At 44.8% G+C, this 18,954-nt stretch overlaps 1 protein-coding gene and 1 long non-coding RNA gene across 7 annotated transcripts in view; one reads left to right on the top strand and one right to left on the bottom strand.

The window, feature by feature from the left end:
- DOCK8 (dedicator of cytokinesis 8) overlaps positions 1-7,548 on the bottom strand; it is a 201,939-nt gene extending 194,391 nt beyond the window's left edge. For both annotated transcript variants that reach the window (XM_032308620.1, XM_032308621.1), the window contains exon 1: positions 7,272-7,548. In XM_032308620.1, the coding sequence (XP_032164511.1) occupies positions 7,272-7,324 (53 nt within the window). In that variant the 5' untranslated portion in view covers positions 7,325-7,548. The remainder of the gene's footprint in view (positions 1-7,271) is intronic.
- A 642-nt stretch (positions 7,549-8,190) lies between these two features.
- LOC116570969 lies at positions 8,191-18,246 on the top strand. 5 transcript variants are annotated; one of them, XR_004277620.1, is made up of 4 exons: positions 10,330-12,333; positions 12,604-13,060; positions 13,156-13,778; positions 13,872-13,918. It is a non-coding gene; the product is annotated as an uncharacterized LOC116570969 (long non-coding RNA). The 5 variants fall into 5 exon arrangements; XR_004277621.1 differs by lacking the exon at positions 10,330-12,333 and adding an exon at positions 8,191-8,528 and having other exon boundaries at positions 12,604-13,778; XR_004277619.1 differs by lacking the exon at positions 13,872-13,918 and adding an exon at positions 18,046-18,246 and having other exon boundaries at positions 12,604-13,778.
- Positions 18,247-18,954: the final 708 nt, after the last annotated feature.

The following is an 18,954-nucleotide window of genomic DNA, read 5'->3' as shown; positions in this document are numbered from 1 at the left end:
GGTTAAGCCTCTGCCTTCGGCTCAAGTTACGGTCTCAGGGTCCTGGGATAGAGTCCTACCTCGGGCTCCTTGCTCAGCAGGGAGGCTGCTTCCCACTCTCTCTCTCTGCCTGCCTCTCTGCCTACTTGTGTTCTCTCTCTCTCTCTCTCTCTCTCCCCCTCTGCCAAATAAGTAAATAAAATCTTTTTTTTTTTTAAGTGACCAAAAGTTCACATTTGTTCATTCCGTTCATCAGGCCCTCGGGTACCTGCCATGTTACCATCTCTCTAAATTTGCTACATTTTTGAAACTTTCCAAGTAAGGGAAAAAGCAGATTCTCCATCAAGGGAAAAAGATTTCATGCCACTGAGCTTATTTTTTAGAATAAATGTACTCTAAACTTTGAGAGCAATTCTTAAAGGACCTCCAAGAATGTTCTGGATGGATTCTGAGAATAAGTAGCACGAAGCCAAAATGACCACTTTAAAAGCACAATGCCCCGAAGGGCAAGGCTAAGAGGCAAAGGAAGTCTCCCTCCTTTCCCGGTCCATAATCTTAGGTCGATGTCCTTGTTCCTTGCAGGCAAGGCCACGACTTCCATGACCTGCTTAGAACAGAGTAAGGCTCATTAGCTGGAGAGCATTCATGAATACCACCTCAAACTTAGGAGCCTAGGATTTGCAAAGTCTCCCAACAAACTCATCCATGCACCAGAAAGTCAACAAATGGAAGAAAGAAGTTGATTACAGTTCTGCTTTTCTTGATCTAGTTCCAGTCTAGCCTGAATACCATTAGGTAACCTGTTCCCTATTTTTTATCTTTGACCTCTTGCATAGGAAGAACAATAAATTTTATCCTTTGGATGATAAGGGCACTTGTGAAGCCTCTCCAGGTTTCTGAGCAGAGCGACACTAACATGTTGTATAAACATAAAGTCAATCCCAGAGCCAGAGGGACCCAAAAAAGTGTGGAAGAAGGTCAGTCTATGTACACCCGGATCCAAGAGGAAACACAGTGAATGACGTCATCTGGATCTTATTTGTGATAGAAAGGGATTCTGATTCCCTACCTGCCATATCACCTCAAAGAGCAAGAGTTTATGCAAAGGACAGGTAGATTAGATTAGATTGTGCCGGTACAAAGTGAGTGAAAGTGTGACAACTAGAATCTAAAGGAGAATGAAGAAAGTAAGTTGCTAGAACAATCTACCTTTATCATTAACCTACCCATTCAATGAATAAAGGAAGAAACCAAGGAAGATGGGGGTTACCACCATCTTTAGTTGTCTATCAGGCAAAAGAAGGAGAAATGTATGACCATTTTAATCCCTGAAGCAGGACTTCATAGGTCACACAGGGATCTGGCAGAGAAGCTAAACAGGAAGAAGTGAGAGACACTGAAGGGCAGGGGTCAAGCTTGCAAATAAAGATTTAAAAGAATGATAAAACCCACCAGGGGTGTGAATGTGAGGAAATGATCAGTCTTGGGCTAGGCTGCTAGGGGAAGCAGAAGTAACTAACTTTTCTGGGAGACAATTTGTCCATGTGTATCAAAAGCTTAAAAAAAGTTTCTTTCCTTTGACAAGGCAAGGCCACTCCCAGAATTTCTAAGGTAGCACTAACACATCAAGATGTATGTTTAAGACATTCCATCAACCTCTGTCTGTTACTTCAAAAAACTAGAAACTCTCTTGAGGTACAATAGCAGAAAATGAATTCAATAAATCATTGTCTATGCAGTCAGAGCAGTTTTACGGGGCCTTATGCAAATGATAGCGCAGATCTACACTGAATGACATAGAGAGTTGTTCAAGGTATTTTAAAATTAAAAAAAAAAAAAAAGCCCTAAAGCAGCATGCACAATATGATCTTATTTTTGTAAAAAAAAAATGGGAGGATATATATGCAAAGGTTAGCAGCTGTGATTTATGGGTGGTCAACATTTTTGCTTACTTGTTTCCTATTTCTGATGTTGAACATGGATGAAAAGAACAGAGGGCAGGGGAAGCTCTGTTTCTCCCACCCCTAATCCTGCTTTTTTGGTCCTGCATCTGATCTGAATGCAATAAGACAGAACATCCTATGCCAACTTTATCAATTTGTTTGATTTCACCAAACGCAGGCGTACAGATGCCTTTATATGCACTTTCAGAAATTTCAGCCTGTTTTTAGTCTGTGTGTCCCCAAGTTGTCCAAACAGCCAACTGTACCACTACAGAGCAAACTCCAGAAGCAGAAGGACCACACTTGCCACAACTGTATAAACATGTGCATTTCCCTAGACCCTAGAGAACACTTGTGGCTGCCGGTTGCTAATAAATTAGACTAGACACTTGTGGGAACCAAGAAAGTACATTCTGTTGCAAAACATAATAAGCTACTGATAGTTTGCTACTGAAAAGAACTAAGGGCTCCCATTTCTTAGCCTTCTTTGGCAAGAAGTCTGAGCATCACATCCCTGCCTTCTCGCAATCCCTGTTAAACAAGAGGACAGGAAGATGGGGAGCTCGTCACATGTCCCCATTCCAGCACTAGCTCTGTCTGGGGCGCTGAGATGGGAGACCCAGGTCCCTGGAGCTCCACCTCTTCCCCCAGGTGATGCAATTATATTTGCTTTCCACAGGTAACCACATGATGCAATTATACATCTATGTTCCATGGAGAAGTGAACGGTCGCTCAGCAAATGCATGTGAACTGCCAGAACTAAGAGAACTCCAAAGAAAGGACATGTCACCCTGGCAGAAGGTTCTTTCATTTGCCCTTGACGCCCAAAGTTCAAGGAGCTGTCCCAAGAATGGAAGAAAGCAATTCGGAAAGTGAAGACCAGAATCCTGAGTTTGATTGCCTAAAACCTCGTGTGTTGGCCATTGGTCTAGAACGTGTCTGACAAATCAAGCAGTTCCAGAAAACACCAAGACCCCCACTCTGTCCTCATTACTAACGAACAGCACTGCTTCCCTGTTGACGTGCATTTAAACATAGATTTCTACGCCTACGCTATCTTCACAGACGAAAAGGCCTACATATAATTCTCAGGGAGATCTCTATACCTTCATCTTGTTCTGGTCCTTACGCCCAAAATCATTGGGATTCTTGAATGCAATGTTTTCCCGGTTCCTTGTTTTTATCTTCCATTAAATAATGGCGATTATTTTGTCCCTTTTCTACAACAGTGCAATGTAGATGGATAAAGTTCTTAGCACAATGCTTGGCACATAGCGAGCAGTGAGTAAACATTTCTTATTTTATTATTATCTTACAATAAAACGGAGATGACAGCATGGGATAGAGATTAAAGGAGAGGATTTTGAAGCCAGGCTGCTGCATTTGAGCCCCAGCTCTGCCCTTCATTAGCTATTTTGTGACTTTGGACAATTTTTAGGACTTCTCTGTACTCAGTTTCTCCATGCGTAAAATGGAGGTAATAATTATTCATAATTCATGGGGTCAATGAATCATAACGTGCCAAGATTTAAATTGCCATACAGTAGCCATGTCGTAAGTATAAGCTGTTATTATTTATTCCTTTCCATCCCGAGTGTCCAGGAGGTCCTTTATGTTAAGGATTTTATTTATTTATTTGACAGACAGAGGTCACAAGTAGGCAGAGAGGCAGGCAGAGAGAGAGGAGGAAGCAGGCTCTCCTCGGAGCAGAGAGCCCCATGCGGGGCTTGATCCCAGGACCCTGGGATCATGACTTGAGCTGAAGGCAGAGGCTTTAACCCACTGAGCCACCCAGGCGCCCCTTATTTTGCTTTAATACATGCCAGATTCTATTATCTCTTCTGTGTGTGAAAGAAAACCAGATTTCACTTAATGAATTTTCAAAATATTCATAATAATTTTTATAATCTATGGAAGCACTGAATGCCAGGAAAGAAGAAGGGTAGTTGATAAGACTTGGTGCTCATACAAGGACTGTATTATGACATTTAAGGCAGCGGTGTTTGAAATCCCAAATACAAACATTACCATGAATTTCTTAACTCAACCGAGTCCTTCTTTTGGGCACAGGAATTTAGCCACAATTATATAGAAAGGAAGATGAGTATGTGACACTTATGCAAAATTAAATTTTACTTCCCCAGCTCAGATCTTTTCCCTGTATCTCCCTGAGACATGAGTTCTAGAGAAACGTTTAACTGTAACGAGTCATACGATTGCATCATACAATTTTACTCTGTACTCAAAACAAAACAGAAAGACCTATAGGATGGGACTCTCTACTAACATGTGGATTTCCAAAATATGGGAATTTAGGCTTCATCAGAGCCTGGGAGAGCCACGGCAATAGTGGTGATTGGGCACTAGTGGGCGTTCCCAGGTTCCTACTTTGCTTTGGCCCTGCCCCTAAACTGAGCAATGTAGCTTACAGGAAACCACAGAATTTGGGAACAGTGGGGGACACTCGTTTCCCACTGTGAGTTAGTCTGCTCACTCTTTCCTGAGGTTGGTGCAGGCAAAACTGAGCTCTTTACAGATAAAAATTTTAATACATCAGATTTGAATATTTCCATAACAAGAAGCATGCTGATTTTACCCCCCTCCCCAACAAACATTTTTCAAGGGATAGTTCATCTCATTCTGAATAGAAAGGTGAAAAAATAGGGACTTCTATTAGGAACCCATGCTAAATGTAGTGAGGGCCATATTTCAACACTGAGGAGGCATGCAAGCGAAAACATTCTCTTTCCCAACGGCAAAATTGCAAAATGTCACACTGGTGGTTTAAAAAACCGATCAGAGCACAGAAAAGTTTGTCAGGGCTGCTAACGAGATGCCAGTTATTTTAAAAAAGTAATCCCCTGCTTGGTTTTATGGGGAATTATCATGGCTCATGCATCCAGATAGCACACGTGCCTGATTAAGAGCACAGTTTCTGGAGTGGTTGGTAATCTCTACTACTGTTGCTTGCATGGCCTTGACCAAGTCACATGGCTTTTTGCAAACTGCCTCTCCAGGCTTCATTGTCCTTCTATATGAGCTTTCATGTGCATCTCCCAGAATTTTTGTAAGGATTTAGTGGCATAATCCATGAAGCACATCACAGTATCTGGGACAGAGTAAGGGATCAATAAAGGGAGAGTTTTTATATGATACTAATACTAGGTATGTCCTTACCAACCCTCTCCTTTGCACAATACTTTCTGCTAAGCTCCTTAGTATAACTCACCTGATACTCAAATGCTTCAAAAGGGAAAGCAGACCCTCCCCACCCCCCAAGGAATATCCAATCCTTTTCCTTGCCTGAGGATTAGGGAACCTTCTCTACTTCACTTGAATGGGGCTCTTCTTGTTCAAATTGTATCACACACCCTGTTCCACTGGGTGTGTCCGGTGAGCTCAGCACCAGGATGGAAGTCATATGAGGGAAAACACCCACCCCAGGCAGCTCCAACCTGTCACTGGCAACGGCAGACCCAGCCCAAAGTGCTCTCCAATGCCAGCTTCCTCTCCTACCCTTCTCCCCTCGGCTCTCAAAAATGACGATGTTAGAGACATTGATGAAGCTGATGACAATGTCAATGGTGACAAGTGACATTTAACACTTACTCTGAGCCACACACTACAGACACTGTGTAGACATTATTTCACTCAACCTTCCCAACGGTCATAAGAAGTAGGTCCTATGATTATCCAATCCCCTTTGGGATAAAGGAACCAAAGTTTAGAGACATTAAATAACGGGCCCGGAGTCACACGGTGTGTAGCAGGGGGCAACTCTGCAAGCAGGCCTGAGACCAGCTGAGACCTTTATTCTTAACCCTGAGGCCATGTCCAACCCCATGGCTGCATTCGAGTGTGTATAGCATTAGCGCAGGCCCTGCTGTTCCGCCCAGATCAACTCCACCAAACCCCACAGTTTCCAACATCTTTCTGTTCCAGCCACGCCTCCCGACCTAAAATTCACAGGACAGAGGAGCCACAGCTGTGCAAGTGGGCCACCCATTACTAACTACACTTGGGTTCCCATCTCCCCAAATGAATTCATCGCCCTTTGTGGTTTGCAACACCCATGAACCGTAATGCAAAAACAAAACAAAACAAAAACAAACAAACAAACATCCCCATAGGCAGAGATTCCTGAGGACTTCATGCCTCTTAACTAGTACCTTTAGTACTCTAACATTAATATACGAGGCACATTAATAATTAAATTCATTTTAAAGATGAAGAAATAGTTAGGCACCAAGAATGCTTTGCCCACAGCCACCCAGCAGGTGGACATCCACCAGCAATGAAGCCCAATGGGCCCTGGGGAGGTCCTTACTGCCTATTGGGGGCGTCTAATGCCTTGTGGCTGCAACTTCCCCACACGCACTTCTTACACACGTACTGTCCAACTACCCTCTCACCGGCTCAGCTAAAAGAGGAATAACACGTCCTAGAGCCCTCGGGGCACCGTACAATAAGAAGTTGACCCTTCAGGCCCTAGGTTCATGTTATCTTTTCACCGGACAGTCTCAATTTCTCAGGACAAGACAAAAAGGTCCCCCAATACTTGTCAGCAGTTCTCAGCGGGAGGACTGCGGCTGCGCCACCTCGGCGAGAACTTGGAGCTGCAAACGTGCTCGCATTGAGTGGCGCAACTTGGATTATGCCTCGGACGCAGAGTGGATTCACTGTCCTTCGCTCTTTGCCGGAGCGCTGGAAATGCACAAAATGCCAGCCACAGGCCATTCCATTTTGTTTATTTAAATGGAGAATTTTTTAAAAATCACTTTTTCCACTTCACGGCTCCTTTGGACCAGGGAATAAAAATAGCGAAGTCAACAGGAGCCAAACTTCTTCAGGGCGGGCGTGGGGGGAGGGTGGTGGTGAAGAGCCCGACTCAGAACAGCCGAAGTCCTCCAGCCGCTGCCTGGAAACTCAACTCTCACTGCAACCGCTTCTCCACTTGCCCCATCTCCCAGCGGCCTCCAAGGCCGGCGCAGTTGAGAAGGAAGTCCGCGGCGAGCCCAGCAACAGCTCACCCCGCGCCCTTCACCCTGCCCGGAGCGGCCACCTGTGCGAGGCGGGGTCGGCGAGGGAGGTGGCCCCGAGGGCTCGCTCAGGGAAGGGACGCTGGTGGCCGGGACACCCGGGAGGGCTGGAATCGTCGGGGAGGCGCGCGGGCAGGGGGCGGCGCGCGCGGAGACTGTCGCGCGCTCAACGGCCCCAGCGCGGCCGCCTCGCCGGGGGTGCAGGGGGCGCTCCGGGGGTCTCAGGTGCAGCCCACCTTGGCGTCCCCGGGACTCGGTCCCCGCTCGGTCCGCCGGGGCGGCGCGGCGGCGCAGCGGGGCGCGTCTTACCTGTTGATCTTGAGCGCGAACGCGCGCCGCTCTGCGCCCGGCAGCGTGGCCATGGCCCGCGCGCGCGGCTGGTCGGCCTCTAGGGGCGCGGGGCGCGGACGGCGGGGGCCCGGCGCGCCGCGGAGCCGCTGCAGCGCACGCCGAGCGGGACGCGAACCTCATCTGTCAGTCGGCGCTGGAAACTTCCGCATTTCCACCTTCGGCGCTGCGGTCACCGCGGGGGAGGGCCCAGCCTCGGAGCGGCGGCCGCGAGCCCGGCCAGCCCCCCGGCGCCCGGCCCGGCACGCAACGAGCGGCGGGCGAGAGGGTGTGGACACGCCGCGGGACTGCCCTCCGGATGCTCCGACCGACGGCGCGCTCCGGCCGGGGCCCTGACCTCGGGCAGAAGCGAGCGCGGGCGGAGGGCCCCGCGACCCCGGGCCAGGCCGGAAACTCCACCTGCCCGGAGCCGCCGGACCGCCAGCGCGGGTGGGCACGAGGGGCAACGTGCTGGGCGCCCGCCCCGCGCCCTCGGCCCCGCTGCCGGCTCGGGAGGCCAGCCCTGCGCGTCTCGGGGCTGGGCCTTCGGAAGGGTCCGCTCCAAGCCGGGGGTGGGTGGGTGGGGGGGGTGGGGGGGGGTGGGGGGGTGTCGGTGGGGGGTCAGGGGGGTTGGAAGAGGCAGATTTGAAAACAAAAACCAACCAACCAACCAGCCTACAAATCAACTTCTCCAAAAGATGGGTCCCGCAACCTTCCTGGGGCACTTGATGTAAATATAATGAATCCAGCCAAGGAATAAACATTTTAAGTCATTCCCTAACACCCCCTTCAATTTTTTTTTCTTTTTTCTTTCTTTCTTTCTTTTTTCTTTTCTTCTTCTTCTTCTTCTTCTTCTTCTTCTTCTCCTTCTTCTTTTCTTTTTTTTTTTTTTCCCAACAGAAGGATAAATGCCTTTCTCTGGGAAAACCCTGCACGCCTCTTTCCTGTGGTTCAAGAATATGCTGCGGCCCTGTTTACTGCACTTTCAGACTGAGAAGTCTGCTAAGAGGCCAGACCCAACTCAAGAAAAATCAGAAAAGTCCCAGTGCTCACCAGAGTGGGAAAGTACATGTTTATTTCAAGTTACTGGTTTGCTATAATAGAGCACTCTCTAAATTCTGCCTCTGTTTGGCAACTTGCCCTTTAAAAAATACTAAAGCAAGATATTTTTGGTTCAGAGCTACACTGCTGCCCAGGGTGACTGCTGACCATTGGAACAGATGGTTCGTCTGAATTCAGGTGTGCTATGTAAAATGCACGTCAGATTTTGAAGACAGTGTAGAAAAAATAATGCAAAAATACCCTGTTAGTGATTTTTTTTTACATTAATTGAATGTTCAAATAATAGTTTTGATATTAGGCAAACAAAATATTAAAATTGTTTTCACCTGTTTGTTTTTCCTTCTTTAAAATGTGGCTTGCGTGAAAGAATGTTTAAATTACACGTGTAGCTCACATGTGACAGTCACACGTATGTGCGTGGTTGTCGTTGGCAACCTAATATATTAGTAAAACACCTGAGGAGTGAATTGAGTCTCTTCTTGATCACCTTCCTTTTCTCCAGTTTTGGATGGCTCTGTTAGATTAGTAATTCCTCAGAGCAGGTCAGGTGACATTTCCCTGTAAATATCAATGCCTGTGGGGCACCTGGGTGGCTCAGTCAGTGAAGTAAGCATCTGCCTTGGGATCAGGTCCTGATCTCAGGGTCCTGGGATCAAGCCGTGCATCAGGCTCCCTGCTCAGTGGAGAGCTTGCTTCTCCCTCTCCCTGCCACTCTGCCTACTTTTGCTCTCCCTCTCTTTTCTCTGTCAAATAAATAAAATCTTTTAAAAATGTTTTAAAAAATAAATGCCTTTAAGCACATAAGACAGAGTTCTTCAGTCCAATGTTATTATATAGGCTATGAAAAAAGATCCAAAGAAAAGAAAGCTTTTTGTAATGTGGAGTTTCTGGCTTTCAAAAATTCTGAGTTTATTTACTGCACTGGGAGCTGTAAGCCAACATTTAGATCTAGAGATGCTGAGAGAACAATTCTGTGATGACTTCTCGAACTGGGAGCAAATGGGTGATTTGTGGCCAATTCTTCACACCAGAATCTTGAGTCTGCTGTGTACCAGGTTGGCCTTTCATATGGTTTCTCGGAGTTTCTAAATGTTCGTGACACAGGCGTGCCTACACAGCCAAAATATTCTGGTTTCCACATAAACACAAATAAAATGTAATGAGAGTATCTCAAGTTTTCAGAATTTGCAATCAAGGAAAACTTTTTCTGGAGGGGGTGGGTAGGTAAGGGGGAAGGAACCATAAAACCTTCCACCTTACACGCATCAGACTCCATACAACTTGGGATTGGATACCTAATTAGGTTAGGCCAGGGGCGCCTGGGTGGCTCAGTGGGTTAAAGCCTCTGCCTTTGGCTCAGGTCCCTTGCTCTCTCTCTCTGCCTGCCTCTCTGCCTACTTGTGATCTCTGTCTGTCAAATAAGTAAAATCTTTAAAAAAAAAAAAAAAGAAAAGAAAAGAAAAAGAAAGAAAGATCAGGCCAGCATTACACTCCATGCTGTCCATTCTCGGATGGTTAGAAATGACTCCAAATTTCCTCAATAGCCTTTTAACAATTCACTGTGAGTATGTTTTCCACTAATTTAGTCAGATGCCTATTTTAACAATGTATCTGCTCTGGGATACATTCACAGATCACAGATCACTAGCTAAAGCCCTGGCTTCTCACTATTTCTTTAGTTCCCTGTCGTTGGGTGTCTCTCTTGGCCGCCCCCTCTGTCCAAAATGCACTCTAGAAAGCCGCCTTCTTTCCACGACTAGGACCTCTCATGGCCTTCCTCTTCCTCTGCATCTCTATGTCATCGCTTTTGTTTTCATGTTCATAAAATTCCTCCCTTGACATATTTTTTTTTTAAGAGAGAAAGAGAGCGAGCTCTGGGTGGGGAAGTCAGGGAAGGCACAGAGGGTGAAGGAGAGAAAGAATCTTAAGACTCACACCCAGCACAGAGCTGATTCAGGCTCCATCTCAGCACCCTGAGATCATGACCTAAGCTGAAATCCAAAGCTGAATGCTTAACCAACTGAGCCAGCCAGGCATCTACCTCCCTTGACTTCTATACCAGATGTAATGTCCATCACAATAAATTCTCCTCTCGCTTTCCCTATGTCTTCTTCTTACCTCTCCAGAAAGCCAACCTCTTTCTTGGGCATCTTGCATATTTTATTTAACAAACAAATAACACTTACCTTGTACGAGAGCCTGTTGTGAGCCCTTACAAATACTAATTAATTAGTTAGTTTATTACAAGCATTAAGTGAGAACATTATGCCTACTTTGCAACCAGGAGAACTGAAGTTCGGAGAGGTTAAGTGATTTGCCCAAGATCACAAACTAGTAATGGACTGAGTCATTTCCAATCCTAAATTGATGCCTTTCTCCCAAATACATCCACTTAACTATCCTAAAACTAACCCTCTCCATCTCCTCTCCCCGTTTATTTGTAACCTGGCTATTTCTTTGTGATCACTCATTTCTGCCCATGGCCCTCTTTCTCCATTTGCCAGTTCGAGACGTTTGGAGTCATCTAGGGTGGGAAAAGCAGGAAACCTGCATTCTGGCTCCAGCTTTTCACAAACCGCGGGACCCAGAGCCAGTCACCCCCCGCTGGGCTGACGCCATCTGCTTGCCTCCCTCTGAACTCTGAACGCGTCAGCTCTAACTTCTTCCTCTTCTTTACCCTTTGGGTCTCATGGTCCACCAAGCCCTGTTATTTATACTTCAGAAACCTCATTCCTACTTACTGTTTTTGTCCTTGCTCCTGCCCCTTTGGCCTCAGCAATCAACGTCCGGTAACAGCACAAAGAAAAGTTTTTAATGGCCTCCCTGCCTGTCGCTTCTTTTTATTCTGATTGAAGCAAACTCTACCGTTGTATGAATTTTACTAAGACACTTGTTTCATCATCTTCTTTCCCTGCTTAGTTAACTTTAGTGACTTCCCATAGCGCTACAACCAAGTGGGTTCTCTGCAACTGGTTTGTGTATAGGCCCACCCTATGTAACTAATTCTGACCCTCACCTCTCTGTAGAAGCAAAGAAGATCTGGCCTGGGGCCTTCCTTGCTGGTGTCATTTTTCCTGTCTTCCTCATGGCTGAAGTCCTAGCCAGTCTCTCCTGATCCTTCAAAGTTTGAATGGAGTTTATACCTCCACCTCTACCTGAAGGAGCCTGTCTTTCAATGGGACAGCACCTTGAACTAGCTAGAAAGGGTAGGTCATCGCCAAAGAACACACCCTAGTGGAATTTAAGAACACACCCTAGTGGAATTTAAGGTCCACAGGACTGCAGAGCAAAGTCTGATCATTTGCACAACTCCTTCTTTATTTCCCGAGCCTTTTAAGATTGTGTTCATCTGTCACCTTCTGAGAGCATCTGTTTAACACTGGAATGCCCCTTTCTCAGCTCTGATACTTCTAACTCCATCTCCAATTTTGTTTTTCTCTATAGGACTTTCTCACTATCTGACATACTCTAAGACTTATTAATTTATGTTTATTATCCCTCATGCTTCTAGAATATGATTCCATAAGTGCAGAGAATTTTGTTTTACCCACTGCTCTACCTCCATTGCCTAGAACAATGCTTGATGCATAGTAAGTGTTTGACAAGTACTCATTGAATAAATAAATGCACACTTGACTCAGTATTGAGCACAGACCACACACTCAGTATTTGTTAAAGTGAACTTGGATGGGAGTGATCGAGTTTCCTGTGTCTTTAGGAAGAAAGTAAGACTCTTTTCCTATTCTCTTGAGTTTTTCAGCTGTGCCTTTGTCTGAAATCTCTGTATTTCTCTCTTGGGTGGAGAAATGAAACCAGCAGGTAGATTATTACAAGAAAGTATATATTTGTATTACTGTTTTGTCATTGACAACAGATACAGAGAGATTCGCGTGCTGGCATTTAAATCCAGCCATAATTCAAACATAAGAATTGGGATTTCTATTTTTCTCCACTTTATTCCTTGTACTGTCACAAGAAATCTGTAAGTATGAAAAGAATATAGAATAAGAAACTTTCCCTTAATGATCATGGTGATAAACACACATGTATGAGCATAATGTATATATTTTATATGTACACTTTTTATATTATTTTTTAATTTAGGATTTAGCCCATATTCCAATGTGCAACGTTATTTCAATAGTAATATTCATCCCATAGCATTTTATAACTAGAAAGACCTTGGATTAATTCACTAATTCATTAACTCACTATTTTATTATCATCTGTATGCTTTTTCTTCATTCCCCAGACATTACTGAGTGGTGACCATGCATGTGTCAGGCTCTGTGCTAAGGGATACTACGGGCAAAACAATGAACAATACTTGCTCCCGGACTTCGCAGAACTCAGGGTCTAGGAACGCAAAAGCGTTACAAAGGAAAGAAGCAGCTTGGGTTCCTGTGACAAGGCAGGGAAGTTTTGTTTCCCAAAACTCTGGTGAATGCGGAAACACAGAGGGGAAGTGATTTATTCTAGTGGAAAGGGTGTTGGCAGAGGGTCGGACGCTGAGGAAGAGTGACTTAACTCACGCAGTGACACGGGGACTGGGTCTTAAACAACAAGGAAGCATTCGCCGGGCAGAGAAGGGCGTTCAGGACGTCGCAGGCACAAGGAGCACTGCGTGTCAAAGCGGAGGGCCCAGACCCTCCATGGTCCATACCAGGAATGAAAAGTACAAGGGGAGCTGCCCAGCACAGAGGGAAGTGGTGAGAAAGGAGGTGGGCGGGGCCTGAATAGGACCAGCCTGTCGAAGAGTTGAGATTTTCTTCTACCAGGTGGTGGTTGCTGTTTCTGTATCTAGGTCATCGTCTCCTGGGGGTTGATGCCTCTTGCTACCTGGAGGTGCGTGGTGGGGACCATCCAGTAGAGGACAGACCCAGCGTGGTGAGGATGAGGCCTCCTGGATCCGGCGCTGCCACCCCCATCTTTCGCACCCTGCGCACACGCACTGGACACGAATGAAGACCTACACAGTTCTCTACAGAAGGATTTAGGCAGGTTTCCAAGAGTCACATCGGATAGGGAGAGAAGTCAGGCGTGGTGCTCTGGTCTGGTTCCTTCCGCCTCTTACTGGAGTGCCTCACTGGGGTGCCTCACTGGGGTACAGTCATTGCCTCATTCCTGACCTCAGCTCTCTCACTGACTTCCCTTAGGCCACCCCCACTGATCCACTTCCCCATCAGTCTGTTTTCTTCTCCCTAAAGAAAAAAATCATACCTGGAGAGGAGTGGGTGATCGTGGTTGGCTTAGAAGAGCTCCGACTCATTCTCCTGAGCTACCGAAGGAGAAGAGGGACAAAGGGGCGGGTAGCTGGTGTAGACAGTGAAGACAACCCACCATATTCACACTGTTGAGAAGTTGAGTAAGATGATGCCCATGAAGGACAGAGCATACTGCTGGACAGTCGCTATCGTCTCAGGGCATGTGAGCTGTGATTTTATTATTATTCAACATTTGTGCTTCTTGAAAGCCATATAAACTGTCTTTTACATGTTTGCTATTATTTTCTCCTTGCAGATTCCGAGAACTGGAATTTATGGGGTCAAAAATTATAGACGCCTGCCAAAAAATGCATAAATCTAATCATGAGGAGATAGTAGAAGAACTTAAATTAAGGGACATTCTACTAACAGGGCAGTCTCTAAAAAATGTCAGCGTCATGAAAGACAAGGAAAGTCTGAGGAACAGCTTCAGATGCAAAGAGACTACAGAGGGGCACCTGGGTGGCACAGTCGGTTAAGCATCAGGCTCTTGATTTCGGCTCAGGTCATGATCTCAGGGTGGCGAGATCAAACCCCATGTCCAGCCGCACGTTGGGCCCCACGCTCAGTGGGGAGTCTGCTTGAGATTCTCTCCCTCTCCCTCTGGCCCCACCCCCTCCAATAAATAAATAAATCTTAAAACAAAAAAGAGAGAGAGAGAGAGTGCAGAGACAGAGCAAGTAAAGGCAATGAGGGATGATGCTAGACTGGACCTCAGATCAAGAAAAATAATTACCCTAAAGAATATCACTGGGGAGGGGGAGATGAACCGTGAGAGACTGTGGACTCTGAGAAACAAACTGAAGGTTTTGGAGGGGAAGGGGATGAGGGGATGGGTGAGCCTGGTGGTGGGTATTAAGGAGGACACGTATTGCATGGAACACTGAGTGTGGTGCATAAACGGTGAATCTTGGAACACTGAAAAAACAAAATAAAATTTTTTAAAAGTCAGGAAAAAAAAGAATATCACTGTGGCAATTGGCAAAATCTGCATATTGACTATGTATTTGATAACAAAATATTATATCAAAGTTATATTTTCTAAATTTGATACTTATACTGTGGTTGCATAAGAGACTATCCTCTTCATAGGGGATACATACTCGAGTTTTTAGGATAAAACAGCAGAAAGGTATAATGTCTGCAATGTATGTTCAGATGCTCACCCTTGATGATGACGATAACGATGATATTGATAACATTAAGAGTATTTTTTTAAGATTTTATTTACTTATTTGACAGACAGAGATCACAGGTAGGCAGAGAGGCAGGCAGAGAGAGAGGAGGAAGCAGGCTCCTGGCTGAGCAGAGAGCCCGATGCGGGGCTCAATCCCAGGACCCTGAGATCATGACCTGAGCCAAAGGCAGAGGCTTAACCCACTGAGCCACCCAGGTGCCCCTGATATTGATAACATTAAAATAAGATAATAAACAACACAAATAAAGCAGTTGGCCAACCTAGCTGAAGATTATGTAAAAGTTCCTGCTCTATACATTTGAAAAATTTTCAAAAGATAAAAAATAAAATTGACTTTTGCTAGCTCATGCCAATTTCTAATCTATGTTTAAAATAAAAGACTTTCATTTTACCCTCATTTATGCTAGCATTTATCTGTAGTTTTGCAAGTTGACTAGCCTAAAAATACATTTGGAAGTGTTTTAATTAGGCGCATATTGGTTAGATGAGCTGACTATTTCTCCACGTTATCTTAGGACATGGTTGTGTTTTGTGGGGATGTGTCCATTTATGTTTTGTCCCACTTGTCCATTAAAATCTTAGCATTTTTCTTATTAATTGTATTTGCCCTTTAACTAATACATTAACAATGTGGAGTATTTCTCTCTGAATAACTACGATCTTCCTAAATGTCTTGAGCCATTTGGGGAAGGACTACCCAGACAGGTTTAAAGAATCTTTAGAAATTTTGGTGGCCCGTGCTGAGTGTCAGCGTAGGACCAAATTTTATATGAAAATTTTATATGAAATTTCTCCCATTTCAGGATTCTCCAATATCTTCCCAGTCATTTCACTCTAAACTGTGCCCCCCTCCCAAATCCCATATTGCCATAACCATTTAGGTACCATGACAAGCCCTGGGACATCTTCAGAAGAGGGGAAAGCAAGCTGTGTGGTGGTTCTTTGGACAGATTTGCTTGACTCAGGCTTCTTGAGCCCTACACACTACTGCTCGCACAAAGTCGCAGGCAGTATCACGGCACAATTTGATTGCGTGATCACTGCAATTCTTAAAACAGCGTAATTACATGGTACTAAGACTTAGAAAGTGGATGTTAGATCCAGGTGACATGACTGTCATGTCTACAAACCTATGTCCCTTTCAGGAGCAAGCTGTGTCTTTAAGACAGAAGTTCTCATACTTTGCAAGTGTGGGAATTACCTAGAGAGCTAATAGTAAACAGAGTCCCAGATTCATTGAAGTAGGATGGAGAAAGCAGAGACCCCTCTACATCGGTCAATTTCTCCAAGTGATTCTGTTACATATCATTGTTAGAGAACCATTGTTTGAGAGCTGCCAAATAAAATGAAACTATTCCTAAAAGCATAAGGTTAAAAACGTTTATCTGCCGGAGCTTTAGCTTAGATGAAGAATTGAGAGGGACCACTGGAAGCAATTACCGATAAAATAGATAATATATACGGGCAGGTGTATTTGGAATTTAGGATCCTGAAATGATTCTCTTTCTATAACTAACTCATGGTTCAGCTTCTTTTTTTTTTTTTTAAGATTTTTTATTTATTTATTTGACAGAGAGAAATCACAAGTAGATGGAGAGGCAGGCAGAGAGAGAGAGGGAAGCAGGCTCTCTGCCGAGCAGAGAGCCCGATGCGGGACTCGATCCCAGGACTCTGAGATCATGACCTGAGCCGAAGGCAGCGGCTTAACCCACTAAGCCACCCAGGCGCCCCGCTTCTTTTTCTTTTTTAAAGATTTTATTTATTCATTTGACAAAGAGAGAGGGAAAGAAAGCACAAACAGGGGGAGCAGCAGGCAGAGGGAGAAGGAGAGGGAGAAGCAGGTTCCCAGCCAAATAAGGAGCCCAACGACACGGGGCTCAATCCCAGGGTCCTGGGATCACGACCCAAGCAGAAGGCAGATGCTTATCATCTAAGCCACCCAGGTGCCCCCACCAATCAGCCGCTTAAAAAACAGTACACTTAAGTAAAACCCATGTAACACATAAGGTGAATGTATGACTTATTGATGGAACCAAAAACACATCTTTTCTTATGGGTACACACTGCATTCAGTGGGGATAATCCTTGACAATCCCATATGGGAATGTGGGCGGGTCCCATGACTTTTCCCTTACTCTAGGGTACAATTTAGCTGCAAATATAGCTTGAGGTCTGAGATCAGAAAAAAAAACTCCACCTTATCTTTAATGACAGATTTCCCCCCAGCTGGCTGCCGCTGCAAAGAAGGGGAAGGATGCATGGCCGGCTCCTCCCTTCACTTTGCGCCACTCCTCTTTTCTTCTTCCACTCCGACTGGCTAGCCAGTTTCTGACCTCTTGGGGTTGAATGAATGGTGAGATATAAGAAAGCTCCAGTAATTCCACTACTGAGTATTTACCCAAAGAAAACAAAAACACTAACTGGAAAAGATACGCATATTCTTTTGTTTACTGCAGTATTATTTACCAATACTATTTACAAAAATATAGAAGCAAACCAAGTGTCCATCCAGAGATCAAGAAGATAGGATATAAGCTCTCTGTATGTATGACGCACGTACAATGGAATATTACTCAACCATAAAAAGAATGAGATCTTGTCATTTGTGACAGCATGGATAGACCTAGAATGTACAATCCTAAGTGAATTAAATCAGACAGAGAAAGAAAAATATCCTGATTTCACTTATATGTGGAATGTAAAAAAAGAATAAAACAAATGAACAAAGAATCCAACAGACTCTTAGACGTAGACTCTTAAACAATGGCAGCCAGAGGGAAGATGATGGACAGGGGATGGCCAGAACAGATAAAAGGGATTAAGAGATACAAACTTCCAATTAAAAAAAAGACTGAGTCACAGAGATGAAAAGTACAGCATAGGGAACACAGTTAGCAATAGGGTAATAATGTTGCATGGTGACAGACGGTGACTACACTGATGGCCCTGAGCATTGAGTAATGTACAGAATTGCCAGATCCATATGCTGTGCACCTGAAATGAATATAACATTGTATGTCAACTATGCCAATAAGTTTTTGGGAAGAAAGAACTCTAGAACTGATACCGCTATGAGCTAACTTCGAATTTTCTGTGCCTGATAGATATGCAAAGCTGAGTCCCTACTTTCTTAGGTCTTTTGGAAGACTGCTTTCCTGGAGATTTCTCTCTGGTAGGTTATTTCACTTATCTCATGCACCTGTGCTCATAGTGTTCACTGATTCTTTTACAGCTACTTCCGGTTTCCTACAGCTACGGTCCTCTGCTTTCTAAGGGATCCTACTGGACAAGACCCCAAATGACCCTTAGTTGAATCTCACCCCTGCGGTCCTGACCCACTGAAAATGCTCATGAAAAGTCCCGCTTGATCCTAACACAGCCTCTACCTTGGTGCCCCAGGCTGCTTGAACATCTGTGGTCCGGAGTCGGGCTACCTCTTTGCATCTCCCGGCTCAGGAGAATTGTCATTTCCAATTCTTGGAACGGTGTTCTGCAAGCCGTGGAAGGAAGGGGTAGCCCTTCCTCATTTACCACCCCCTTTCCCCAAAATGGAAGCTCTCCTTGGAAATATCTTCTCCAAAAAAAAATCTCTTCAAAAGTCCTGTGAGGTTGAAGAGTCATGGAAATAGTTCTCAGTTCCCTTGGTAAATGCTGCCTGTGTAACCTAGTTTTGAAATATCTGTATTTGTTGTATTTGATTATCCTAGTGAAAATTACATTTTGATTTTACATCATTGTAGTGTTAGGTGCCCTACCATACCATTAAGCCACATTTAGGGGGGCCATACTTCAGGGCAATTTTTTCCCTAGGTTTGAAGTTCTTGGAGACAGAAATAGATTACTAGAAAATGATACAGTTAAGGCTTTACTTTAGTAGAAATTATTTTGCCATGTAAAATACACATGGAGATGAGTATACAGTCTCATCAGATGAGTAAACGTACAGCTAGATGAACTTAACAAAGTAAACACACCCATGTCACGGGCACTGAGACCAAGACAGAGAACATCACCAACTTCCAGAAGTCCCCACGATACCCTTTCTCCGTTGGGTTCCCCAGGGTAATTAATATCCTGACTATTAACACTATAGGTCCATTTTCCCCCTGATATTTTTTTAATATTTTATTTATTTATTTGA

The sequence above is a fragment of the Mustela erminea genome, chromosome 12 (genome assembly GCF_009829155.1).
Source record: "Mustela erminea isolate mMusErm1 chromosome 12, mMusErm1.Pri, whole genome shotgun sequence".
Taxonomy (NCBI): Eukaryota; Metazoa; Chordata; class Mammalia; order Carnivora; family Mustelidae; genus Mustela; species Mustela erminea.
Note: the sequence above shows the minus strand (reverse complement) of the source record. Positions and strands in the feature narration are given on the sequence as shown.